Source organism: Tenrec ecaudatus, chromosome 2 (genome assembly GCF_050624435.1).
Source record: "Tenrec ecaudatus isolate mTenEca1 chromosome 2, mTenEca1.hap1, whole genome shotgun sequence".
Lineage (NCBI taxonomy): Eukaryota > Metazoa > Chordata > Mammalia > Afrosoricida > Tenrecidae > Tenrec > Tenrec ecaudatus.
Genome location: NC_134531.1, coordinates 193995482 through 194017489, shown reverse-complemented (window position 1 = coordinate 194017489; position 22008 = coordinate 193995482). Strand labels below are relative to the sequence as shown.

General features: G+C 47.4%; 1 protein-coding gene across 1 annotated transcript; it reads left to right on the top strand.

The window, feature by feature from the left end:
• Nucleotides 1–1445: 1445 nt before the first annotated feature.
• Nucleotides 1446–20079, top strand: BTNL9 (butyrophilin like 9). The gene is made up of 11 exons (XM_075542741.1): nt 1446–1482; nt 4618–4752; nt 7625–7978; nt 9239–9520; nt 11555–11674; nt 11912–11944; nt 13398–13418; nt 15925–15945; nt 16134–16160; nt 18667–18693; nt 19463–20079. The coding sequence occupies exons 1-11, from the start codon at nt 1446–1448 to the stop codon at nt 20077–20079; spliced, it is 1674 nt and encodes a 557-aa protein (XP_075398856.1).
• The last annotated feature ends 1929 nt before the right edge of the window (nt 20080–22008 follow it).

Genomic DNA, 22008 nt, shown 5'->3' with positions numbered 1-22008 from the left:
GAAAAAAGGCATGGCGATCTGTTTCCAAAAGCTCCCAATGTTGAAAAGTCTATGGAGTGCAATTCGACTCTGGAGCCCACAAAATTGCCATGGGTTGGAATCAACTCAAAAGCAACTGGGTGATTCTTTGGCTATTTTGGGCCAGCCTTCATTTCTCCTGGCGGTGCTCTTCAGCCCGCCTCAATCATACTACTCCCCACCCTCCTCTTAGGATGTCTGCCCTTCTCCCCTCCAACACTTCTCTGACCTTGCTGTGATTATGTGGACATCTTAGGTTTAATGTAGTGGTGAGTGTCCCTGTGTCCCTCAGGCCCCAAAGAAATGAACCTTTTGTTACAGCTCACCAATCAGCAGTCCCATTTTTAAAACTTCTGTTGTCGCTGTTGGTCCGGTCAAGTCAGTTCCTACCCACAGCGATCCTATGTTTAACAGAATGAAACATTGCCCAGGCCCATAACACCTTCACAATTGTTATGTTGGAACCCATGGTTAAATCTACCCTGTTGATTGATCTCCTAGATGATATGTCTTTTTCACTTACCTTCTACTATACCAAGCATGATGTCCTTTTCCAGGGACTGGTCTCTTCTGATATTAAGTCCAGAGTACATGAGACAAAGCCCACCATTCTCAATTCTAAGGTGCCCTTTTGATTGTACTTCTTCCAAAAACATATTTGCTTGTTCTTCTGGCAATCCACAGTTCTTTCAAAATTCTTCATAATTACCATAATTCAAATGCATCACTTCTTCTGTGCTCCCCTTTATTCTTTGTCTAGCTCTCACATGATTATGAAGTGATTGAAGATACCATGACTTAGGTCAGACCCACCTCAGTCCTCAAAATGACATCCTTGCTCCTCAACACTTATAAGAGGTCTTGTGTAGCAGATTTTCCCAATGCAATACACCATTTGATTTCTTGAAGGCCACTTCTATCTATGAGCCTTGATTTGGTAACTCAAAGATCACTGTTTCTTACCTAGACTTACACATTCAGAACCCTAGCACCTGCATAGGAAGGTCCCTGCCAAAATACCAGGCATTTCTGGGAGACTCCGGAGAATCTTTTACATGTGCTTGAGCCAGCCTGTGCCATCATGTTGACCTGTCCCCTGGGGAGATTTCAGTGTGGGTGCAGCCCAGTGGCTGGCATTTCAGTCCACTGTGCCCCCCACCCCCACCCCCTCTAATACCAAAGTTGCACCGTTATCCATAATAAAATGGAATGAAGATGAGGTAGTGCTAACTTCTTTGGGCTCCATCCCATCAAAAAACACCATTAAAATCCTCCCACAGTATTTACAAATTGTCTTTGAAATAACCCATATCATCATTACTTATGGCAATGCTTTCAAGCAATTTTATTCTGATCTTGCCCTGCAGAGAAGGGTCTGATAGATTAAGATTCAGCTACTAAAAATCCAAATTGTTGTTAGTTTGACCATGATGCATGATGAACGATCTGTGCCTGAGGAGAATGGTACTCTAAAGTTTTCAGGGGTTGATTTTTTGGGAAGTAGATTGTCAGGCTTTACTTCTAAGTTGACTCTGGTAGACTCAAATGACCAATGTTTCTGTTCATAATCCAGCCCATTAACCATTTGCACTACCCGGGGACTCTGAATTGGGTTGGGCACTAGCTCTCTTCCCTAACTCTTGGCTAGTGGATATTTTAGTTGTTTGATCTCTCAATCTCTCTCTCTCTCTCTCTCTCTCTCTCTCTCTCTCTCTCTCTCTCTCTCTCTCTCTCTCTCTCTGTCACACACACACACACACACACACACACACACGGAGAGGGAAAGGGGCTAGTGGCCAGGATAGCCATCCTTCTTCCCTGGAATCCCAGCTCAGCCCAGAGATTCCAGGCAGCCAGCCAAACATTTTCTGCCTGCTTTGAACTTCTCCAGCTGCAATTTCTATGAAGCGTCCAGATAACCTTTCCTCTTCTTCTAAGACCCCTGGAAGGAAGATTGTAGCCATGATTTTCCTCACAGAGGCAGGATATGATGCGGAGACTTCCTTGTTTTGTTCTCTCTATCTTGGTTTTTTTACCAAAGGGCAGAACACACGGAGTATTTTTAAGGAAGACATTGGATGAGTAAGTCTATCACAGGTGGGCTGGTCCCTGAACTCCATGGTTGGTCTTAGCACCTTGGAATAAGACAACAATTCTCTCCCTTTGTGGGGGAATTTAAGCTCATCCAGGACTCACCTCTCACTTTGGACACGCTGCTGCTACCTACCAGGTAAGTAGCTCATCTTCAACAGCTGTCTCTATCTTAACGTTTCAGAAAGGACAAAAGGGAATTTTTAAAATGAGAAATGGAGAACATAAGATGAATTGGAGTCAGGGGCTAAGAAGAGATGCCTATTTAGGCACTCCCATCTGAGGAGGCAGGATCCACACTGTCCCATTTCACTATCAGAGGAAAAAGATTTATGCCGATTGAAGCTCCCCTATTGAAGCTATTGAGAAAAATCTTCTTGTGGGCCTACGGAAATCCAACCAAAGTGGGCTAGTGTGCCTACTGTGACTGCTTGTCGAGTGTAAGACACTGCAGGGGGCTCGGGAGAAGGCAGTGGGGGAGAATAAGAAAACCCGAGACACTGTTGTTGTTACTTGCCCTGAGGTTGATTCCGATTCACCGTGACCCCGTGTGTGCAGAGCGGAACTGTTCCACAGTTCCCAAGGCTGTGACCTTTCCATAGCAGATTGCCAAGACCAACGTCTAAGGTGTCTTCGTGGGTTCCATAAAAGAGAACATTTTCAAAATCTTGCATCAAAAGTAAAAGGCTTGATTTAAACCCAGATTTATGCTGTTTTCAGAAAATTAGTTCTGACTTTTCATACATGTCTGTCCTTGTTGCCTTATCCAGTTATTAGTAGATGTCATCCAGTCGTTACGACTCACAATGAGTATGAGAAATTGAGATATTGCCTGGTCCTGAGACATCTTCACAATTGTTGCTATGGTTGAGACCATTTTTGCAGCCATTATGTCAATCCATCGTCTTAAGAATCTTCCTCTGGTTTGCTGACCCTCTGCTTTCCCAAGCATGGTGTCCTTCCCCAGGGGCAGGGGCAAATTCGTGGCGGTTGTTGTTAGATGGCATGGAATTTGTTCCAACCCACAGCGACTCTATGCGTAACAGAATGGAAGAAACAGCACACAGTCCTGCACCATCCTTGCAAATGTTCCTATGCCTCAGCCCATTGTTGCAGCTGCTGTGTCAGTTCATCTCCTTGAAAGCCTTCTGTGTATGTATGATTCAGCAGCATGGTGGCGTGGTGGGGATGAGTTGGGCTGCTAACTTCAGAGTCAGCAGTTTGAACCCACCAGTGACTCCAAGGGAGAAGAATGAGGCTTTCTACTTTGGGAGACCCACCAAAGCAGTTTTATCCTGTCCTATGCAGCGCTGCTGTGAGTAGGAATTGACTCGATGCCAGTGAGCTTGTGGTCCATCCTAGCAGTCAGCGGTAGTTGGGCTCAGTTGTATAGTTACAGGAAACCAGGAATCTGTGCCTCGTTGTGAGGATGCCAAAGGACAATAAAGCGATGGGAGAACAGGTTGCCAGAGATGAAAGAAGGAACACTAAGTCAGGCCTGCAAGATAGAACTTTACTCTGGGCCCATTACCACTTCTTTTCATCCCAGAGATGTTGTGATGACAAGAAAGGAGCCTCTTGGCAGAAGACAGGAAATAGACATTTGGGAGGAGGTGGAGAGAGTGTAGACAGAGTATTGAACCAATCCATTGGAGGAAATAACGTCCCTTAGAATTGACACTAGTTCTTTCCATTGTTCAAGCGAAATAATTGAAGTGGAACCAGTTACAAACTCTGAGACTCTGAAGATTGTGGGAAAGGTTGCATGACCCAAAGCTATAACATCTACACCATAGTCGCTGGCCACCAAGCTGAAAGACGTCATTGTGAAGGCCAAGGGAGGATGTTGGAAAGGACAGGGAGTGGCTCTTGTCTGACTTCGGGCCCGTCCTGTGGGCCATAGCTGGGAAGGGCATTAGCTACATGGACTGAGTAGGTCACTGTGCTCTTGAAAACGCCACAGACAGCAGAGGCCTCTGGACTGGAGCAAGGTGTCCCTGACTGGCTTCCCCTTGGAATAACTGGAACTCTGCATTTGTTCCTCTGTTTTGCGGACAGGGTATTCCAGAGCAGAGGGAAGTGGGAGCAAAGTTGAATAGATAGTGAATAAAAATGCATCTCCAATTCCACAGGGATTTCCCTTTGTCTTGGGAAGGCCACTAAAACGTAAAGGAGGGCGGAACTGCGCTCCTCCACGAATGGGTGCGTCTATTCCTGGCTCTAAACAATGCTCCGTTCAAAGCCGCTTCCTCTGGGACCAGTGAATCTTGTTCCCTTGAAGCTCTGTGGGACCGAGCAAGGCCAGTGAAGCCAGCAACAGGGCTGCCTGGTAAAATTAGAAACAGCCCTTACATCTGGCCAAGACTTCAAAAACAACTGGGCCCCAGGGGTGGTGAGAAACGCAAGCAGCAGACCAAAATTAAAAGCGGGGGCTGAGTCAGACCTCCAGTTTGATGGAACAGATTCTAGCTCCTCTAAATCACGCCTCACCTTTTTGCTCCCTTCCAGGTGGCCACCACGGCAGGCAGGAGATGGTGGATTTTCCAGTCACCCTTGACAACTTGCACCGTGCACCTCTGCCCAGCAGTCTCTTCTTCCTCATCCACCTCCTCCTCCTCTTTCCACCTGGGAAGCTGGATTCAGGTAGTGTGTCTGATCTGCACCCTGCAAAGTCAAGACTTGAACACCTCCATTTCTGTCCATCTCTCCTTCCCCCAGATGGAGCCCCAGGCAGATCTTTTTTTTAATGTTTTATTAGGGGCTCATACAACTCTTATCACAATACATACATACATCAATTGTGTAAAGGACATGTGTACATTCATTGCCCTCATCATTTTCAAAGCATTTGCTCTCCACTTAAACCCTTGGCATCAGGACCTCTTTTTTCCCCTCCCTCCCTGCTCCCCCTCCCCCTCCCTCCTCTTGCTTGAGCCCTTGATAATTTAGAACTTATTATTTTGTCATATCTTGCCCTGTCCGACGTCTCCCTTCACCACCTTTTCTGTTTCCCGTCCCCCAGGGAGGACGTCACATGTAGATCCTTGTAATTGGTTTCCTCTTTCCAAGTCACCCTTCCTCTACCCTCCCAGTAGTGCCCCTCACACCCCTGGTCCTGAAGGGATCTTATACCCGAATACCACGCTGTGCCAGGGACTACAATATGCGAGCATTTCCACCTCAGGTGCTAAATTGCCACTTCCGGTGTGCAGCATCTAGCTCGTCAGTGCGCCGCCACTGTTTAGTTAGCTCTTGAGTGCTCGACCACCAGCGTCGTTTACACACTTCCCGAAGGAGGCTAGGTGGGAAGGTTCCAGGAGACCCTCGTTGGTCTGTGCATGTACTGCGCTGGTAAATATTTTTCATTCTACCCTACCTTGGTCCGACAATCTCTCATTTAAAAAGCAACCAAAATATGATGTAAATACACAAGCATAATTCCTTCATCCCGCCGGCTGGAAACCACGGACATCTGAGTGGCGGAAGCAAGCACAGGTCTCATCCTGGAGCAGTTTGTAGTCAAGGTAGGAGGCTGGATGTGTCACAGGCCCAAGGCTACAAGAGAATCATGTCAAAAGAATTGGGGAACACAGCTAAGAGAGCAAAACACGAGGAAAGCCAAGAAAGGCCATGGGGAGGAGGCGCAGCGCAAGCTGAGCCCGGGAGAATGTACATTCTTCAGGAAGATGACGGGTGCAGGGCAAGCTGAATCAGGGTGTGTCTACGGAGAGGGTCAGGCATCGTGTGTATACGGAGAGAGGGGAGAACCTGGACAGGGAAGCGGTAGGAGGGATGCTGAAGCTCCGCCCGGTGGGCAGCAGGATGGGGTGAACAACAACAAAAAAAGTGCCTCCATTCGCTGAGCCCAGTGACCGATGGGGAGGACCCATCAGGAGAGAGTGGTAGGAGTGGGATTTGAGCTGAATAGAGAGGAAGGAAATGAGGCTCGTTGACGTCAGCGAGAAGGGGGGAAGGCATTCACCAGATTGAGAAAACCAATTCATAGCAGCCCTATCGGACAGGGTCGAACTGCTCCGTAGAACTGCGCCCGTGGGTTTCGGAAGCCGTCATGCTTGATGGGGTAGACATCCCTGTCGCCTCCTGAAGAAAGGCTAGTGGTTGCTCACCGCTGACCTTGCAGTGGGACACTAACCACTAGACCACCCGGGCTCCCTGAGGGTATGAACAGGAGCCAGGAAGGCTCTTGCGGAGAAACAGCAGCAGGAACCAGCAGCTTACAAAATTGTAGAAGATGTATTAGCTTGGGAAAAGCAGAAGGTGGCATGGGCACATCGCTGACGAGAGGCCCAGCGAATGAAAGATCAGGATAAATAAACGTCTGATTTGCTCTTTAGCTAGGAAAACCTATAAAGTAGAGAATCTCCATAGATTATGTTTAATATTCTTGGTCATTACAAAAGCTTTACATGTGCATTATTTTTTTAAAATCAGATAAACAAAACGAAGAAAATGTCGGTTCTCATTGTGCAGAAATCACCACTGTCAACGGTTGCTGTACCTCCCGACAGATCTTTATCGCTGCACATTCATGCAAGCGTGTATGCTTTTTAAAACCATTTTTATTGGACTATAATTCACATACCACACAATTTAAGAGTGTTTTTGAAAGTTGTACAGTCATCACCACAATCAACTTTAGAACATGCTCTTCTTTCTTGTCCTCATTGTTATTAGCTCCCCCTTTCTCCCCACACTCCCCTATGACACCCACACGTAATCCAGTTGCTGTCTCTATAGATGTAACTAACCTAGATCTCAGAAACAGGAAAACATACCCCCAAATCTGACAACAATAACAAAGCAAAACAGAAGGAAACCCCAATCAAAAAGAAAGCAGGAAATACCAAAACTAGAACAAATTTAAAATGGGTCAAAAAGGAGATTAAATGATAAGATGTTAGATTTTAGCCCAACTGCATCTGCAACAATCCACTCTCCAGTGCGCTGTGCAGGCAGGCTCTCCACACCCTGTCCGCGATCAGAAGGGCTTCACCAGAGTCTTAGTCCACAAGTCTTTCCCCTTCACTTTTTAAAAACTGAAACAACTTAAAAATGGGTCCACAGAGAGATCGAAAGACATCTGCAATTAATATGTATGATTTTTTAATCAATTAAGATTTGCTTTGTAGGCTACACGCTGCCTTGAGACATGATTTTTATGGTGAAGACTCCATTTCAGTAACTTGTCATTTCATTTACTACCTAGACCCTAATCAAATTGACATAATTGTCTCCAAAACAATAGTTATAGCTGGTTGGTGCAGACCCCTGAATAGCCCAATACTACCCAGGTTATCTGCTCTGTCCCTTGGATATACTGAAGTCTAGAACACTGCTCTTACTTTGTAAAAGAACGATTAGGAGTTCAGGAGATTAAGTCAACTGTGCTCTAGACTACCCTCTTTTGGTCATGTGTATCGCTTCCCAGAAAAAGAGTGTGACAATAAACCATATTTAATGACAGCTGAATTGTGCAATTGTTGTGTCTTCTCAGACCCAAAGGAAGTCAAGGTCATGGGCCCGGGGGAATCCATCCTGGCGCATGTAGGAGAAGAAGTGGAGTTCTTGTGCCATCTGTTGCCAAACCTGGACGCTGAGCACATGGAGATTCTCTGGTTCCACAGCCAGGCCTCAAACGTGGTCCACCTGTACCAGGGGCAGCAGGAACTCTCCCGCCGGCAGATGGCAGAGTTCCAGAACAGAACGAAACTCATCAAGGATGAGATCAGAGATGGCAGCGTGGTCCTGCAGCTCCACCATGTTGTCCCCTCTGATGAGGGGCCCTACGGATGTCGCTTCCTTTCCGACGACTTCATTGAGGAAGCCTCCTGGGATTTAGAGGTAGCAGGTGGGTGACCTGGCCACATTGCTGCAGGCAGAAGAAGGAATCCACCTGGATTGACCTACATTGCTTGAGTAGCTCTAGAATCACACAGAGAGGGAGAATATTCCTAGTTTAAAACAAAAGCAAGACCACTATTAATAAACTGGGGCCAAGGTCCATTAGTAAGAGGGCAAGATATAGGAAAAGGACACCGAAGCAGATCTACAAATGGCTCTTACTAGGAAATTATTTTCATTCCTAGTGACAGAAAGACAAATGAAAGTTACACACATACACACAGTATGGGCCATCATCTCTGTTGGCAGGGCTGCGGGGAGGCAGGTCCTCTCAGACCTTGTTGATGGACTTCAGAATCATGATGTTCAGTGGAAGGAATGTGACAATAGCTGATAGAACTCCCAGAATACCTATCTGTGAACACAGCCCTCCCATTCTAGGAAGTTACCCTGAAGCTACACCTCCAACATTTATAAATGTAAACCTTGTAGGAATGTAATTGTTTAATTAGGAAGCATTCTAAACATCCAAGCATAGAAACTAAGCCTGGCCACCCACACAATGGAGTACTAGGCAGAAAAGAAAATACAAGCAGGAAACAAATGAAGAGGAGCTATACAAACTGATATAGCGTGATCATGTCTTTCAGAGCGGAAAAGTAAGATGGAAAAGAGATTCGGTAATATGTGAACTTTGTGTACGAAAGAATTGTTGCAAAAGGAAGCACAAGAAGGGTAAATCAGAAAGTTATATAATTGGTGACTTAAACAGGCTAGAACGGGATGGAAAGAGTAGAGAAGGCATTAGGCTTTCTTGAATATATATTTCCTACAGTGTGGACATTCGAACCATATTACAGTTTCACATATTTTTAAATGCAGCTGACTCTATAAGGGGTTAAAATGCAGCCGGTAGCCTAAACATGGAGCTCTGGGATGGAGGGAGAGATAAGGGGATGGGAAAAGAAGGAGGGGAGGAAGCGATACAGACACTCTCCTAGAATTTGGGGTGGGGAAATAAATGTCTTCTTTCTGGTCCGACTATCTGTTGCTTATGAGGACTAAAGGCCAGTAGCACTTCCCCCCAAATCCCTGATTCTGCCTTTTCCAATGTTCTGCCAGCAAGTAGTGCCAGTGATCTTGGCTGGCATTTACAGTCCGTGGTTGAAGACTGCAAGTCTGTGATTGCACATAGTAATTGACACGGGCTTCCTGCACAGCGTCCGGGAAGTACTCTGATCTTTCCCACTCCCCCGGCTTTTCGCAGGTCTAGGCTCGGCTCCTCACATCTCCCTTGAGGGCTTCAAGGAGGGCGGCATCCATCTGAGGTGCCGCTCCAATGGCTGGTACCCTAAGCCCAAGGTTCAATGGAGGGACCACCAGGGACGGTGCTTGCCTCCGGAGTCTGAAACCATCACCCAGGATGCCCAGGGTCTGTTCAGTCTGGAAACATCCATGGTCCTCCAAGAGGGAAGCCACTACAACGTGTCCTGCTCCATCCAGAACCCCCTCCTGGTCCAGAAGAAAGAGTGTATCATCCAGATAGCAGGTCAGTGGTTGCTTGACCACCCTCGTTTCTTAGGCATCCTTTTCTCCAGGTGTATTTCTCCAAAGCCTGTCTACAAGAACACAATGGCCTGGATGTATATTGATTGGCTGGGCTTCACACCTGAAGATGTTAGCAACTGACAACCCACACAGTAAATCAGGGATTTCAGTAGTAGGTGGGACTTGGGAGTGGCTGGGAGGCAGGTCGGGGAAGATAGGCCCAAAGGCCATGTTCTAAATTCCATAATCTCTACTCATTGAAAGTCATCATTGTGGGAACCTAACCAGCCAGTTGCCTTTGAATCTATTCCAGCTTACGGTGGCCCCTCTATGTGTCCAGAGATCTGTGCTTCAGAGGGTTGTCAGCAGTAGCTTTTTGCAAGTAGATCTGTAGGCTTTTGTCCTCTGGTACTTCTTTCTGGATAGTTAATAGCTACTTGCCGTTAGTGTTAACTTGATCTTAGTTTCATCCCTTTAACAGAGCTTATTGAATGTCTATAATGTGCCCAAACCCTCAGCCCTCAGGTTCATCATAGTCTAGCGGGGGGAAAGACAAAACAAGTAAGTGACATAGTATGTTTGGAGAAAAATGATCAGGGAGGGTGCTAGGGGGTGGCAGGATGAATAGATGGATTTGAAAGAGAGAAGTTAGGGAGGAGATTTAGATATCTACATTTAATTCTAGTCTCAACAGTTAGTTATTTAAGTCTTGAGGACAAATCCCATAGGCTAGTCATTTTTCGCATCGGTCCTAATCAATATTTTAACAGAAAGACATCTCACCCTTTCACACTGCTAGGAAGATTAACCCATTACATTTTTCCATAACACCTGGAGCCAGGCCCCGCAGTTAATGCCCCTTGAGACAGGGAGAGGAGGTGACTCTAGGAAAAGAGTTTGCATTTTATAGAAATGGTTCTTTATGGAAAACATTCCTGTGTTATAGAACTAGCCAGAGGCTTGACAGCCATTTCAAAGGGGGAGGGGAGGGAGTGGGTATTACACATATTTGAAAGGAAATGCTCTAAGAAAGGGGAGAGGAGTCGCCAGGGTTTTGTTTGGTTGCTTGTTTTGTTTTGTTTGCACCAGGGAAAATTCCATCTTTAAAAAATACTTTTTTAAGATGTGTATTGATCCTGCGAGGATGTTGTTGGAGAAGCCACAAGGAGGCCAGAGAGGCAGGAGCAGGGGGGACAAGGTAGAGAGTGATAATGATGAGCTCAGGAAGCCAATGAGCTCTAGAGCCTTATTCTTACTTAACCCCAGGTAACCATCTGTGATGGGTCAATGCCTTTGTACAATCTAGTCAAAATTCATTATTAGAAAAATGAAATGGAAAAGCAAACACCTCTGAAGTAAAAATTCCATTTGGAGTCAACAGGCACAAAATTGCCATATCAAATGGCCACAAACGTTTCTAAAGGCTTGCTCTACATTTCTGCACCTATCTCTTCACTGTCTGTGCTGAGCTTGGGCCACATCCATTCGCAGGGCACATCCTCCTGGGGAGCCTGGGGAGGGAGGAGAGGAGTCAAGGTCAGTCTGCATGTGGCTGAGTTATCAGTTTTTCCTAAAGTGTCATGAGAACAGAGGTAGAAGCCAAACAGTTGCAACACACAAGAGTGACTAGTGGATTTCAGAGAGCAGTCATTCCATGGGCTGCAACATAAACATCTGGAGTCGAATGTCTTTCAGAGGTGAGGCAGAGCGGGCAGAAGTAGAGGGAGGTCAGGAGCAGTGGTCACAGCCATTCTAAGTTGCAAAGGGTGGATGAGGCCCACCAGCAACTCTTTCTGTCCACATCCTCGGGTTTGCAGCACTTTTCGGCTCAGCACGTTTACGTCCATGTTATGCTACAGGGAAAACGCAGAGAGCAGCCGTTCTCTGGCCGATTTTATAGCTTGCTCCGGTGAAGCCTAGGTTTACTGCTCCAAACAAAAGCCATTGGGAATGTTTTCCAATAGGTGGGTTCCAGGATAGTCTTAAGTGCTGAGAGGCACCTAAAAAGGGTCCCTTTCTTTGGGGTGTTTTCCAGATGTTTTTTTACCCAGGACCTCCCCGTGGAGGGGTGCTTTCTTTGGGACTCTACCAACACTGTCGCTGCTACTGGCTCTTCTGGCGTGGTGCTTCTTTCAGAAGCAGCAGAGAAGTCGTGGTAGGAGCAAGCCTGCACGGACAGCCCTTCTGATTCTGCTTTGCTGAGGGGCAGTGATGGGAGGGCCTGGGAGTGGAGGTGGAGGTGGAGGATGCGGGCAGACCTGGAGGGCAATGTGGCTTCTGGAGCCACCTCCAGCCGGGAGGAGGTGCTAGAAAAGAGGTGGAAACAAGAAGGGGGGTGGAGAGGGTAGGGAGAACGCATCCACATCTCTTCTCCCTTTCTTTATTCTTTCAGAGACACTAAAGAAACAAGCCGAAATGGAAAAAGGTAACAGAAGAGACACCTTCTCCCCACCTCTCTGACTGTTGAAGGGGAGGTTACTGGGATAACTGAAGAGTGGAGTGAGCAGAGGGACTGGGGCAGAGAAAGTTCCCTCTTTCCCTTCCCACACCTTCCTGCTGGTGCCCAGTCTGGGCCACTGGAACCCTGGGATACTGAGTGGAGTATGTACACTTGGGGAAAGGAGGGATCAGCTAGTGGCTCTCTATGGGGCTAGGGGTGGAGCATGATTCATACTGGTGGTACTGCCAGAGGGGTGACAGCAAAATAACTATACAATGTTTGTACAGTGATTCAGCAGAAATTATTTTTATAACAACATTTCTTCAGTTAGTTCGAACAATAAGCATCTTTGGGGGGTCAGCCCAGCGTACCTGTTTCAATATACCTGCAAGGCTCAAACTCGAGGCTGAGCCACCTTTTGAACCATCTCATGGCTTCTCGTCAGAGCTGCCATCGTAATGCAGTTAAATACTGCCTGGCATCCCTGGTCTCTTTGGTGTGTACTGCAAGCCCGTAATGGCACGCTTGTTTTCATAGTTGTTGACTTTACCACCTTTTCTGGTGTTTCAGCTATGATATTGTGGTGATTAGTATTGGTGAACCTACATCATCATCTTTTTTTTCTTTCAGAGAATATAGTAGTAATCAGGGGTAAAGGAAGAAAATCAAAAAGGCTTTGACTTAATTACTAAAACATTATAATGTAATTCAATGCAGAAAGTTTACAATCTTGTTGTCAGTATTCATCTAATCTAAGAATTACATTTAAGCAGCTTATAACTATTCTCTACATTTGTGATATATTCTAGGATTAAAAGTGACAGTAAAATAAACATTACGAGGAGGCGCCCGGGCGGCACAGGGGGTACGTGCAGAGCTGCTAACCACAAGGCTAGCAATTCGAAACCAAGGAGAATGACCAGGCTTTCGACTCCCCTAAAGAGTTACGGTCTCAGAGACCCAAAGGGGCAGCTCTACTGTCCTTTAGGCCGCAGCAGTTCTCAACCTGTGGGTCGCAACCCTTTGGGGGTGTGTGTGTGTGTTGAACGACCCTTTCACAGGGGCCGCCTGATTCCTAACAGTAGCAAAATTAGAGTTATGAAGTAGCCATGAAAATCATTTTATGGTTGGGGGGGTCACCATAACCTGAGGAACGATAGTAAAGGGTCGCGGCATGCGGAAGGGTGAGAACCACGGCCCTAGCGTCTCTCTGAGTTGGGATCAACTCAATGACGGCGAGTTGGGCAGTTTGGGAAGGATTCTGTGCTGTCTGGTAGAGGAAGAGGTCAATGGTGGGGGGTGTTTGTGGGAACATCGTGAATTATCCCACATGGTGTCGCCAGCCCTACTACACCACTGCTAGGATCAATGCTCAGCCATCTGTCTTATCAGATTCATTCCTCTGAAAGCTGTTCATTTGTCTTCGTTTCTCTTTCAGGAAATCTCACAGCCGAGCTGGGTAAGTTCTGGGTGGTCACATCCACATGCTAGCTGCTGATAGTGTGATGGTGTAAATGGTTACACCTTGGGCCACTGCCCACAGGTCAGTGGTTCGAACCTACCAGCCTTTCCTAGGGAGAGAGATGAGGATATCTGCTCCCACAAAGATTTACAGCCTCAGAAATCCTATTTAGAGTCACTACGAGTCGGCCATTTGATGGCAGTAGGTTTGGTTTGTTGGGTCTGAAATGAGATAGGAGTCCTGGTGGTGTGGTAGTAGATTATGTATTGGGCTGCTAACTGTAGGGTCAGTTCAAATCCACTGGGTGACATTGGTTGCCTGTGCCCATAAAGATAGGGAACAGTTCTATTGCCCTGCTCTATAGGGCTACTATTAGTCAGAACTGATTCAGTGACAGGGGGATTGGTGGAGAGAGATGTATCCCAGTGAATGAATCCTAAATCCATCCCTTTTTGACCCTCTACTCCTAACCAGACATTGACTGGGCTGCCTACTTACGCATAGCTGCCACCCATGTCTAAATGGCTAAGTGCTGCCTGAACTAACAGAGGCTCTGGCGATCTGCTTCACATTGCCTTTTTTAATTCATGGCAACAGAGTAGAGCTACCCTGTAGGCCTGACATCCAAGGCTGTCGTTTTTACAGAAGTAGACTGCCACATCTGTCTCTGGCTAAGCAACGTGTGTCCAAACCACCAACCTCTGGTTAGTAGTCATCTTCTCTGTTATACAGAATACTCTCAGAGTCTCAACGAGAGGATTGACACAGTGGCTGCAACAAGGGGCTCAACATAGGAACAACTGCACAGATGGCGCAGGAAGGGGCAGTGTTCCGTTCTGCTGTGCATAGATTCACTGTGGGTCAGAACCGACTCACTGGCAACTAACAACAACTTGAGAGCCCTGTTAGCACTGTGGGTTAGCTGTCGTGTTGGGTGGGTTTAATGACAAGGTTGGTGGTTCACACCCACCCATGATGCCTTTAAGCAATGAGTTTGGTTTGGTTTGGGGGCTTAGGAGGCAAGTTGATAGCACGTGACAACAGGTAAATCCTTCAAGTCACTACCCATCGAATCATCTCACTCGCTTGAAATCCCACCATGCACTCCCTCTGGGTCAGCTTCCTATGAGATCTTTCTCTGTTTCATCAAAATGCCAGCAGGAAGGGTAGACACCCACTGCGATCCTGTAGATTCCCTCTCATGGCAACTCAATATAGAGTTTCCAAGGCTGAGAATCTTTCTGGGAGCAAACAGATTCATCTTTCTCCCGAGAAGTGGTTGGTGGGTTTGAACTACCAACCTTGCAGTGGGTTTGAGCTACTACCAACACTTACCGGACAGCACCACTGGAAATGGTGACCCATTTCATTTTAACATAAGTAGTGCTAATTTATCAGTTCACTTTATGCCTCAGAAGTACTCAGCAACTGCCTACTATGGGTATGGGAGTTTGCATATAGGAAGGGGGAGAAAGAAAGGATGGGGAAAGGGGAAAAACCTCCAGGAGACTTAGCTGACCTGCCCCAGCAATGCTCCAGCCCGAACTACGATTTGGGGGAGGCTAGTCCAGCAGGCAGACGGGTAGGGAACAGCTGTAATATGTTGCCGGACTCCCTGGGTGCATTAATGATTAAGTCCTGAACTCCTAAACTTCCAATGTTGCCTTGGAAGTAAGGCCTGGCGAATGAAAAGCCACTCTGCTCTGCATACATGGGTTCACAACGAATCACAACCGACTAGATGGCAACACGTCATTAACACCATAGTCTGAATGAATCTAGTATTGTCTTTCCCAGGGAGCTCTGGTGGCGCTGTCGGCTAAGCATTGGATTGCTAACTACAAGTTCCGTGATATGAAACCACCAGCCACTCGTCCTCGGGAAAAAGATGAGGCTGTCTACTCCTGTAAAGACTGATGGTCTCAGAAATCACAGGGACATTCTATTCTGTCTTCCAGGGTTGTTATGAGTCGGAATTGACTCAACGCAGTGAGTTTGGTTTGGGAGAGTTATTGCTTTTCCCCAAAGCATTTACTTTTTAAAAGAGGACATAGGATGGAGGTAGCAATGGAATGCATTTCTAGTGGTTAGTCCTTGGCATCTGGGTGGGAGAACAACTGAGTGTGATTTTCTTCCTTTACTTTAAATACAGTGCCCTGTAAGTGGTGCTGAGGCTCAGGCAGGCTTTGTGCAGGACCTCTGGATTTATTTAGGATCTCTTCCCCAGAAAAAAAGTTTGTGATTCCAGGGCTAATGAGTGTAGTCTCTTCAAATCAAACCCGAGCAGTGGAAAGAGGCCGCTCAGTCCCAAGACTCTGGGCCCCTGTCCATATTTCTGCCTTTGAGTAAACAACAGGCCAAAGCAGCAGAATCCCGAATGGCCTCCTTTCCTTGGGTGGTGCAGGTGCCAGCATGGGCCTGGGCTAACAGCGGGGTAAGACCTTGGGGAGGTGGTTCCAACTTGTTTGGAGGTTGATGTTTTCTTCTTGCATTCTGCTTACAGGGAAGCTTCAGACAGAGCTTGGTAAGTGATCCCTCTGAGAACCATTTTTCTTGTCCACTTTTTCATCTCATTATCCAAGTAGGATGCACAGGTTGGCACCCTGCTGGCTGTGTGGATGACAGGGAGGGGGGAGGGGTACAAAAGATGTGTGAGCAGGGAAACTGAGGATGCCTGATGTTCTAACGCACGTTTTTCCTTGGTTGCTGCAGATTGGCGAAGGACCGAAGGCCAGGCTGGTGAGTGAAGTGCTCTTTCTTTGCTTCCCACGGATGCACAGTTAAAGCTCAGGCAGTCTTCCATACTGCATGTGCTAATCCGTTACTCGGTAAAAGTTAGACTCGAATCTTATTTTTACATTGTTTTGAGGCCTAAGCAAACTGGTTCAAATCCTGAATGTTCAATGGAATCACTTAGACTCTTGGTGTCTACCTGGGTCAAGAGAGGCATGTTCCTATATATGCAAATATTTCTTCCCCAAACGTCCATCTGCCCCATAAAGCAAATAGTCCACTGTGATGCTTATTTTATACATATTTTTGCAACTGTGACTTTGCTTTGGGCACGTGCATTTTATTTTCTGTATTTACAATATGCATGTCGTTTCTGTATATATAGTGTCGTCTATTATTTATAATCACATACTGTTTCCTCCTTTTTTCATTCATCACTCTGCCCATGTGTACATAGGTCTGTCTGTCTTTCTTGCTGTGGACCTCACCCTCCATTCAGACTGTCTTTGACTTCAGAGCACTACAAACTCTGACTAGCTTTACACATGTTGCCTTCTGGCCCGGTGTGAACAATCTCTTAAAGTTTTATTTGGCCCATGGATGCTACACTCACCAGGTGGAAGAGATAGGAACCCAGAAGGCAGTGCCTCACCATCCTCCCACCTGGACTATGTGGAGGCCCATAGGCTCACATCCCGTGGGAGCGAGCTTTCTCTCTCTGCCAGTTCAACGAGCAGTTGGTCATTATCACTGTCGTAGCTCACTCTCCTCTGAGCACCAAGACGTTTGAGCATCTCTGTACATGCTAATTGGCTTAAGGTGCGTTCTCTTCTGAAAATGGCCAGTTAACGCTCTTTGCCCATTTTTCAAGTGAGGTGGCTGAGATTTTGTTGTGGTTGCTGATGCTGATTCGCAGGATTCTTTATATATATTGTGAATACTAGTTCCTTGTTGGCACGAAACATTACATGCTCCTTCAGTTCTGGCCTCTGCCTGTTAGCTTTGTCCACAGGGCTCTGTGTCGAAATGATTGATTTTGGTCATGTAAAATGCATCATTTCTTTCGGTATTTACTGGGCTTTGGGTGGAAGTTTACAAAATAAGTATACTTTTCATTGAGCAGGTTACACACATTTTGTCTTGTGATGTCGGTTGTAATCCTCACGATGTAAGAACACGATTTCAACTCCCTCTCATTCTCATTCGTCCTTTTGCCCTCTCCTGCCCTGAGCTTTGTTGTTGGGCAAATGCTACCCTTATGTCTCCTCTGGTGATGCTTCTGAGGAGTATGCTTTCCCAGGTGGGATGGTTTACGTTATAGGTCTGTCTAAGGTCGGGCTGAGAGCTGATCCCTGTGGGTGAGTTCAGTTTGGAAAGATGCTTAAGGGCCACAGTCTCAGGAGTTCCACAAGTCTCTCATCAGACCAGTAGATCTAGTCATTTTTATGATTTTTGAAAATTCATGAGATTTTTACCTTATGATTTGTGTTCTTGAAGTTTTATGTAAGAAGATCTTCCACATACTTTGGTCACAAAGACACCCTCCTACACGTACTTCTATTAACTTTAGATGAATGGTGTGTAGGCCTTTCATCCACTTAGAAGTCTGTTTTAGGTGTTGCTGGGTGGAAATCCAATTATTTTTCTCCATAGACTGAGTTGTTTTTCCTAACGCCATCCATGATTTTCCCACTAATGTCTGCCCATTGGTACACTAATGTCTGCTCACTGTTTCACCGCTATGGCTTTTATAATAACTAGAAGAATAAATTTTCTGTCCCCATTTCTTCTTCCATTTTGATTTAATAGATATTTTTTAAAATATAAATTTATGGACTCCTTTTAAAATATCCCAAAAGAGTTTCACATGGAATTGCTTTGAATGGACATATAAATTTGGATAGAATCAACATCTTATAGAATTGAGTTTTTCTATGAAGCATTATAATTTTTGTTTACATACCCCTGGTACTTCCGATGCAAAACCAGGGCTATAAATGTATGGAGCTCTGAAGGTGTCTTTGGTTGCTTTTGCTATTTTGTGCCTTGGTAATTTTTCAGCTGCAAAGCAAAATAAGATAGCACAGAGATTCACTCAGAATGACTGATAAAAAGGAGGCCCGTTGAGAGATGACCTGGTCTTTAGAGGACATCTTAGCATGGGAGCCATGCTTAGCTGGCCAGGCGGGTCAGAGGTTGAGACTTTCTTTCTGTCCCTCAGGACACCTGGGTGTTACACTGGTTCCCTCAGACTATAAACGCCATGTGCTTTTCACGGTAAAACTTGAGCCTGCACACACGCAGCCTTGGGATAGCCCCATGCTGAGCCCAGCTGACCTTACCAAATCTCAAATACCCAGGAAAATGGTAATGATGGACCCAGAACCGTCCGGATTCAAACTAGATGTCATGATGGGAAAAGGTCATTCCGTTTGCGGGTATCCTCACGCATCTTGAATGTCCCTGCCTTCTGGCTCCAAAATGATTAACTCAGATCTCTGTTTGGTTTCAGAATGGAGAGCTGCCCAGACATATGCAGGTAACTGAGTGGAGCAACTAGGACTCAAAAGTGCTTTGTCCAGGATCCAAGAGCCTGGGCCTGCTCTCCCAGACACATACGCACCTTTACACCCTTGTGCACACATGTAACATGACACGTACCGCTGCATGTGTACATGAGCATGCCCACACATATGCTTCATACATGTGTTCCCATGCAAAGAGCCCTCTTGGGTTTACGCTGTTGGTTTCTATCTGGCAGGAAGAGTGCATCTTGGGCTTGTCTGCAGGAGAGAACTCACCATCTCTAACCCGGTGCCCTCTTCATCGGGCAGCAGGGACACCTGGTTTCATTAAACAGGGCCGTGCTGGGGCACAGGTGTTGCAGGGCAGAGTACTGAACTAAACTATTTCGGAGGTCTCCTTCCGTTTGAGAAAAAAAAAAAAATCTGAGTCCCAAAGCCCACTGAGGATCTCAAGGCCACACAGGGAGGTGGGAGACCCACATTGGGACTAGCAATCTTTCCACTTGGCCCTGCCTGCCTCCATCCTCGCAAACGGACCCCATTGATCTCTACCTTCCAACCCCCCCACCCCCCTCCCCACCCCCCAGATGGAAACCATCCTGTTTCGGGGATACACAGGATTCCTCTTAGCACATTGAAAGGTAGAGCAGGGGCTCACACACCCCTTCAGGGAGGGCCACCCCACTGATGGCTCGCAGGGCACCGAGGTCTGACCCGGCTGGGGAAAGGGGCAGGTCCGGGGCTGGGCGGCCTCCGCGGCCCTGACCCTGTCCTTCTCGGCAGTGGACGTGACCCTGGATCCGGCCTCCGCGCACCCGAGTCTGGTGGTCTCCGAGGACGGCAAGAGCGTGTTCTCCCGCGAGGAGGCTCCCGACCCGGCCGCGGGTGAGCCGCCGAGGTTCGCGGGGCAGAAGTGCGTGGTGAGCCGCGAGCGCTTCGCCGCGGGCCGCCACTACTGGGAGGTGCACGTGGGCCGGCGCAGCCGCTGGTTCCTGGGCGCGTGCCTGGCGGCGGTGGCGCGCGCCGGGCCCGCGCGCCTGAGCCCGGCCGCCGGCTACTGGGTGCTGGGGCTGTGGCGCGGCGGCGAGTACTTCGCGCTGGACCCGCGCCGCCTGGCGCTGCCCGTGCGCGTGCCGCCGCGCCGCGTGGGCCTCCTGCTGGACTGCGACGCCGGCAAGCTGTCCTTCTTCAACGTGACCGACCGCTCGCACATCTTCACCTTCACCGACACCTTCTCGGGGCCCCTGTGCGCGTACTTCCGGCCCAGGGCGCCCGACGGCGGCGAACACGCGGAGCCGCTGACCATCTGCCCGCTGCCCGCGCGGGTCGTGGAGGAGGACGACAGAGACGCCTGGCTCCAGCCCTACGAGCTCTTCGACTCGGACCGGGGCCTGTGCTGAGGGCCTGCGTCCTGGGCAGCTTCCCGGGCCCGCCACCGGGGACCTGGCCCCCCTTGTGGGAGACCGACTGCCCAGCGGGAGCGTCTCGCCCCCATGTCACCCGCGCCCCAAACCTCGGTCCGGAAGGCCAGGGGGGCGCCTCTGGAGATGGTTTTCTGTACGGAAACGTACGGTCAGGTTCGTTTGTGTGTAAAGGACGTCTTGTAAGTGATCGCCTTGGGAGATGGGGGAGAAAGAGGGGAAGGCGGGCGAGGGGGCGTGGAGAGGAGAAACCTTGAATGGGAATCCGAGGTAGCACTCTAGTTTATAGCTTTTATACATTTGATGTACTTCCCCCCCCCCCCCAGCAGACTAGCTGTAAAAATGTCTAGAAGCAATGCTAATGGACTGGCAGTATGTTCACCTAGGAGACAGACCTTAGTTTTAAACGCCACTTCGCACTGAAAGGAGCCCGGACGGGGCTGATTCTAGGGGGGGGGGGGGGGGGGCAGAGAGGAGCTACATAATGTGTAAAAATGGATGGAGACGCAGTTAAAGGGCATGGGAGCCGGGTTGGAGGGACCAACTGACCAATTTTGAGGCAATTTGAATACTAAAAGGAAAATGGAATTTGCCAGATTAACCAAGAGCTTAAACTTAACACGAGGCAAGACATTGGCTTGACGATCTGGGGAAATAAAATATGGACTCTGAGTATATTGGAGGAACGCATTGTATGGATGTTAAATTTTCAGAATGCCCTATAGGACAGAGTAGACGTGCCCCTGAGAGTGAGACTGTGAACTCTAGAGAGGAGTCAGAATTGGATGCTCTACGGCAGGGTTTGGTGTGGAGTTTGAGTTTATGCTGAGTGGTAGAGTGGACTTTGTGTTGGGCTGTTCACCACGAGGACAGCAGTTTGAAACTCCCAGCCTCCCCGAGGGCGAAAGATGAGGCTTTCTGCTCCTGTAAAGTGTTCCAGTCTCGGAAACGGGGCAGTGAGTTTGCTGTGAGCATATGCTGAAGCTTTCAGAAGTACCAGACTGCCTACAACTGACTCTCAAAATAGTTAAGTGGGAAAAAAGTGATATATATGTCTGTATATACCTATGATAAAATGTGTCCTAATATTAACACTTGGTGAATCCAGATACATAGTTACAAATGGGCACTGCACTATTCATGTACCTTTTCTCAACATTTGACATTTTTTTCAAAAGGGTTGTGAGGGGGTGGAGAAAAAGACACAGCAAAAAGTTGTAATTATCTATGGATAGAAAACATGATCTGTGATTGTTACTCTTTTATTTTGCCTATCTCTTGAAATGCATGAGTTCTATAATAAGGGGAAACTTTGCTTTGTAAAGATATTCTGATTTCCATAATAAATCATTTATAAGGAATAAAACCACTTGTGCAATCTTCCATATTGTTTTAGAATAAAAGAAAATGACTTGCTTCACTTTCCTCTTGAATAAAGATGAGCCTTCCTTGCCCGCTTTGGCCAGGAGGGATGATGGGGGAGAGGAGCGTATTCTGGGGTTGAACTTTCTAACTGGCCACCTTGCCCAGCCCCTCTTTGGTCATTGACCTTCACCAGGCCTGCCCTCTCCACTGGTGCCCCCAGCACTGGGAACTGGAGTGGTTTAGGAAAAGGGATGGTGTGATAAGGGCTGAGCTTTGTGTGTTCATGGGCCTGGGAATTTGGTTACACAGAGGAGGGATTGAGACCATCATGAAATTTTCTAAATGTGAGCGGTTTCTCCGGATCAGATACGATAAATCCAGAAACTATAGAAAGAGGAAAATAGAGAAGGGTAGATTAACTCTGCTTTGAGAACCCAGAAACAAGACTCATGTATCGGTTAACATACCTAACACCCAGAACTTGATTTTTATGTGATACTTTTTACTAAAAGAAATCAAAGCTTCTTGGAGAAATGGTTGATT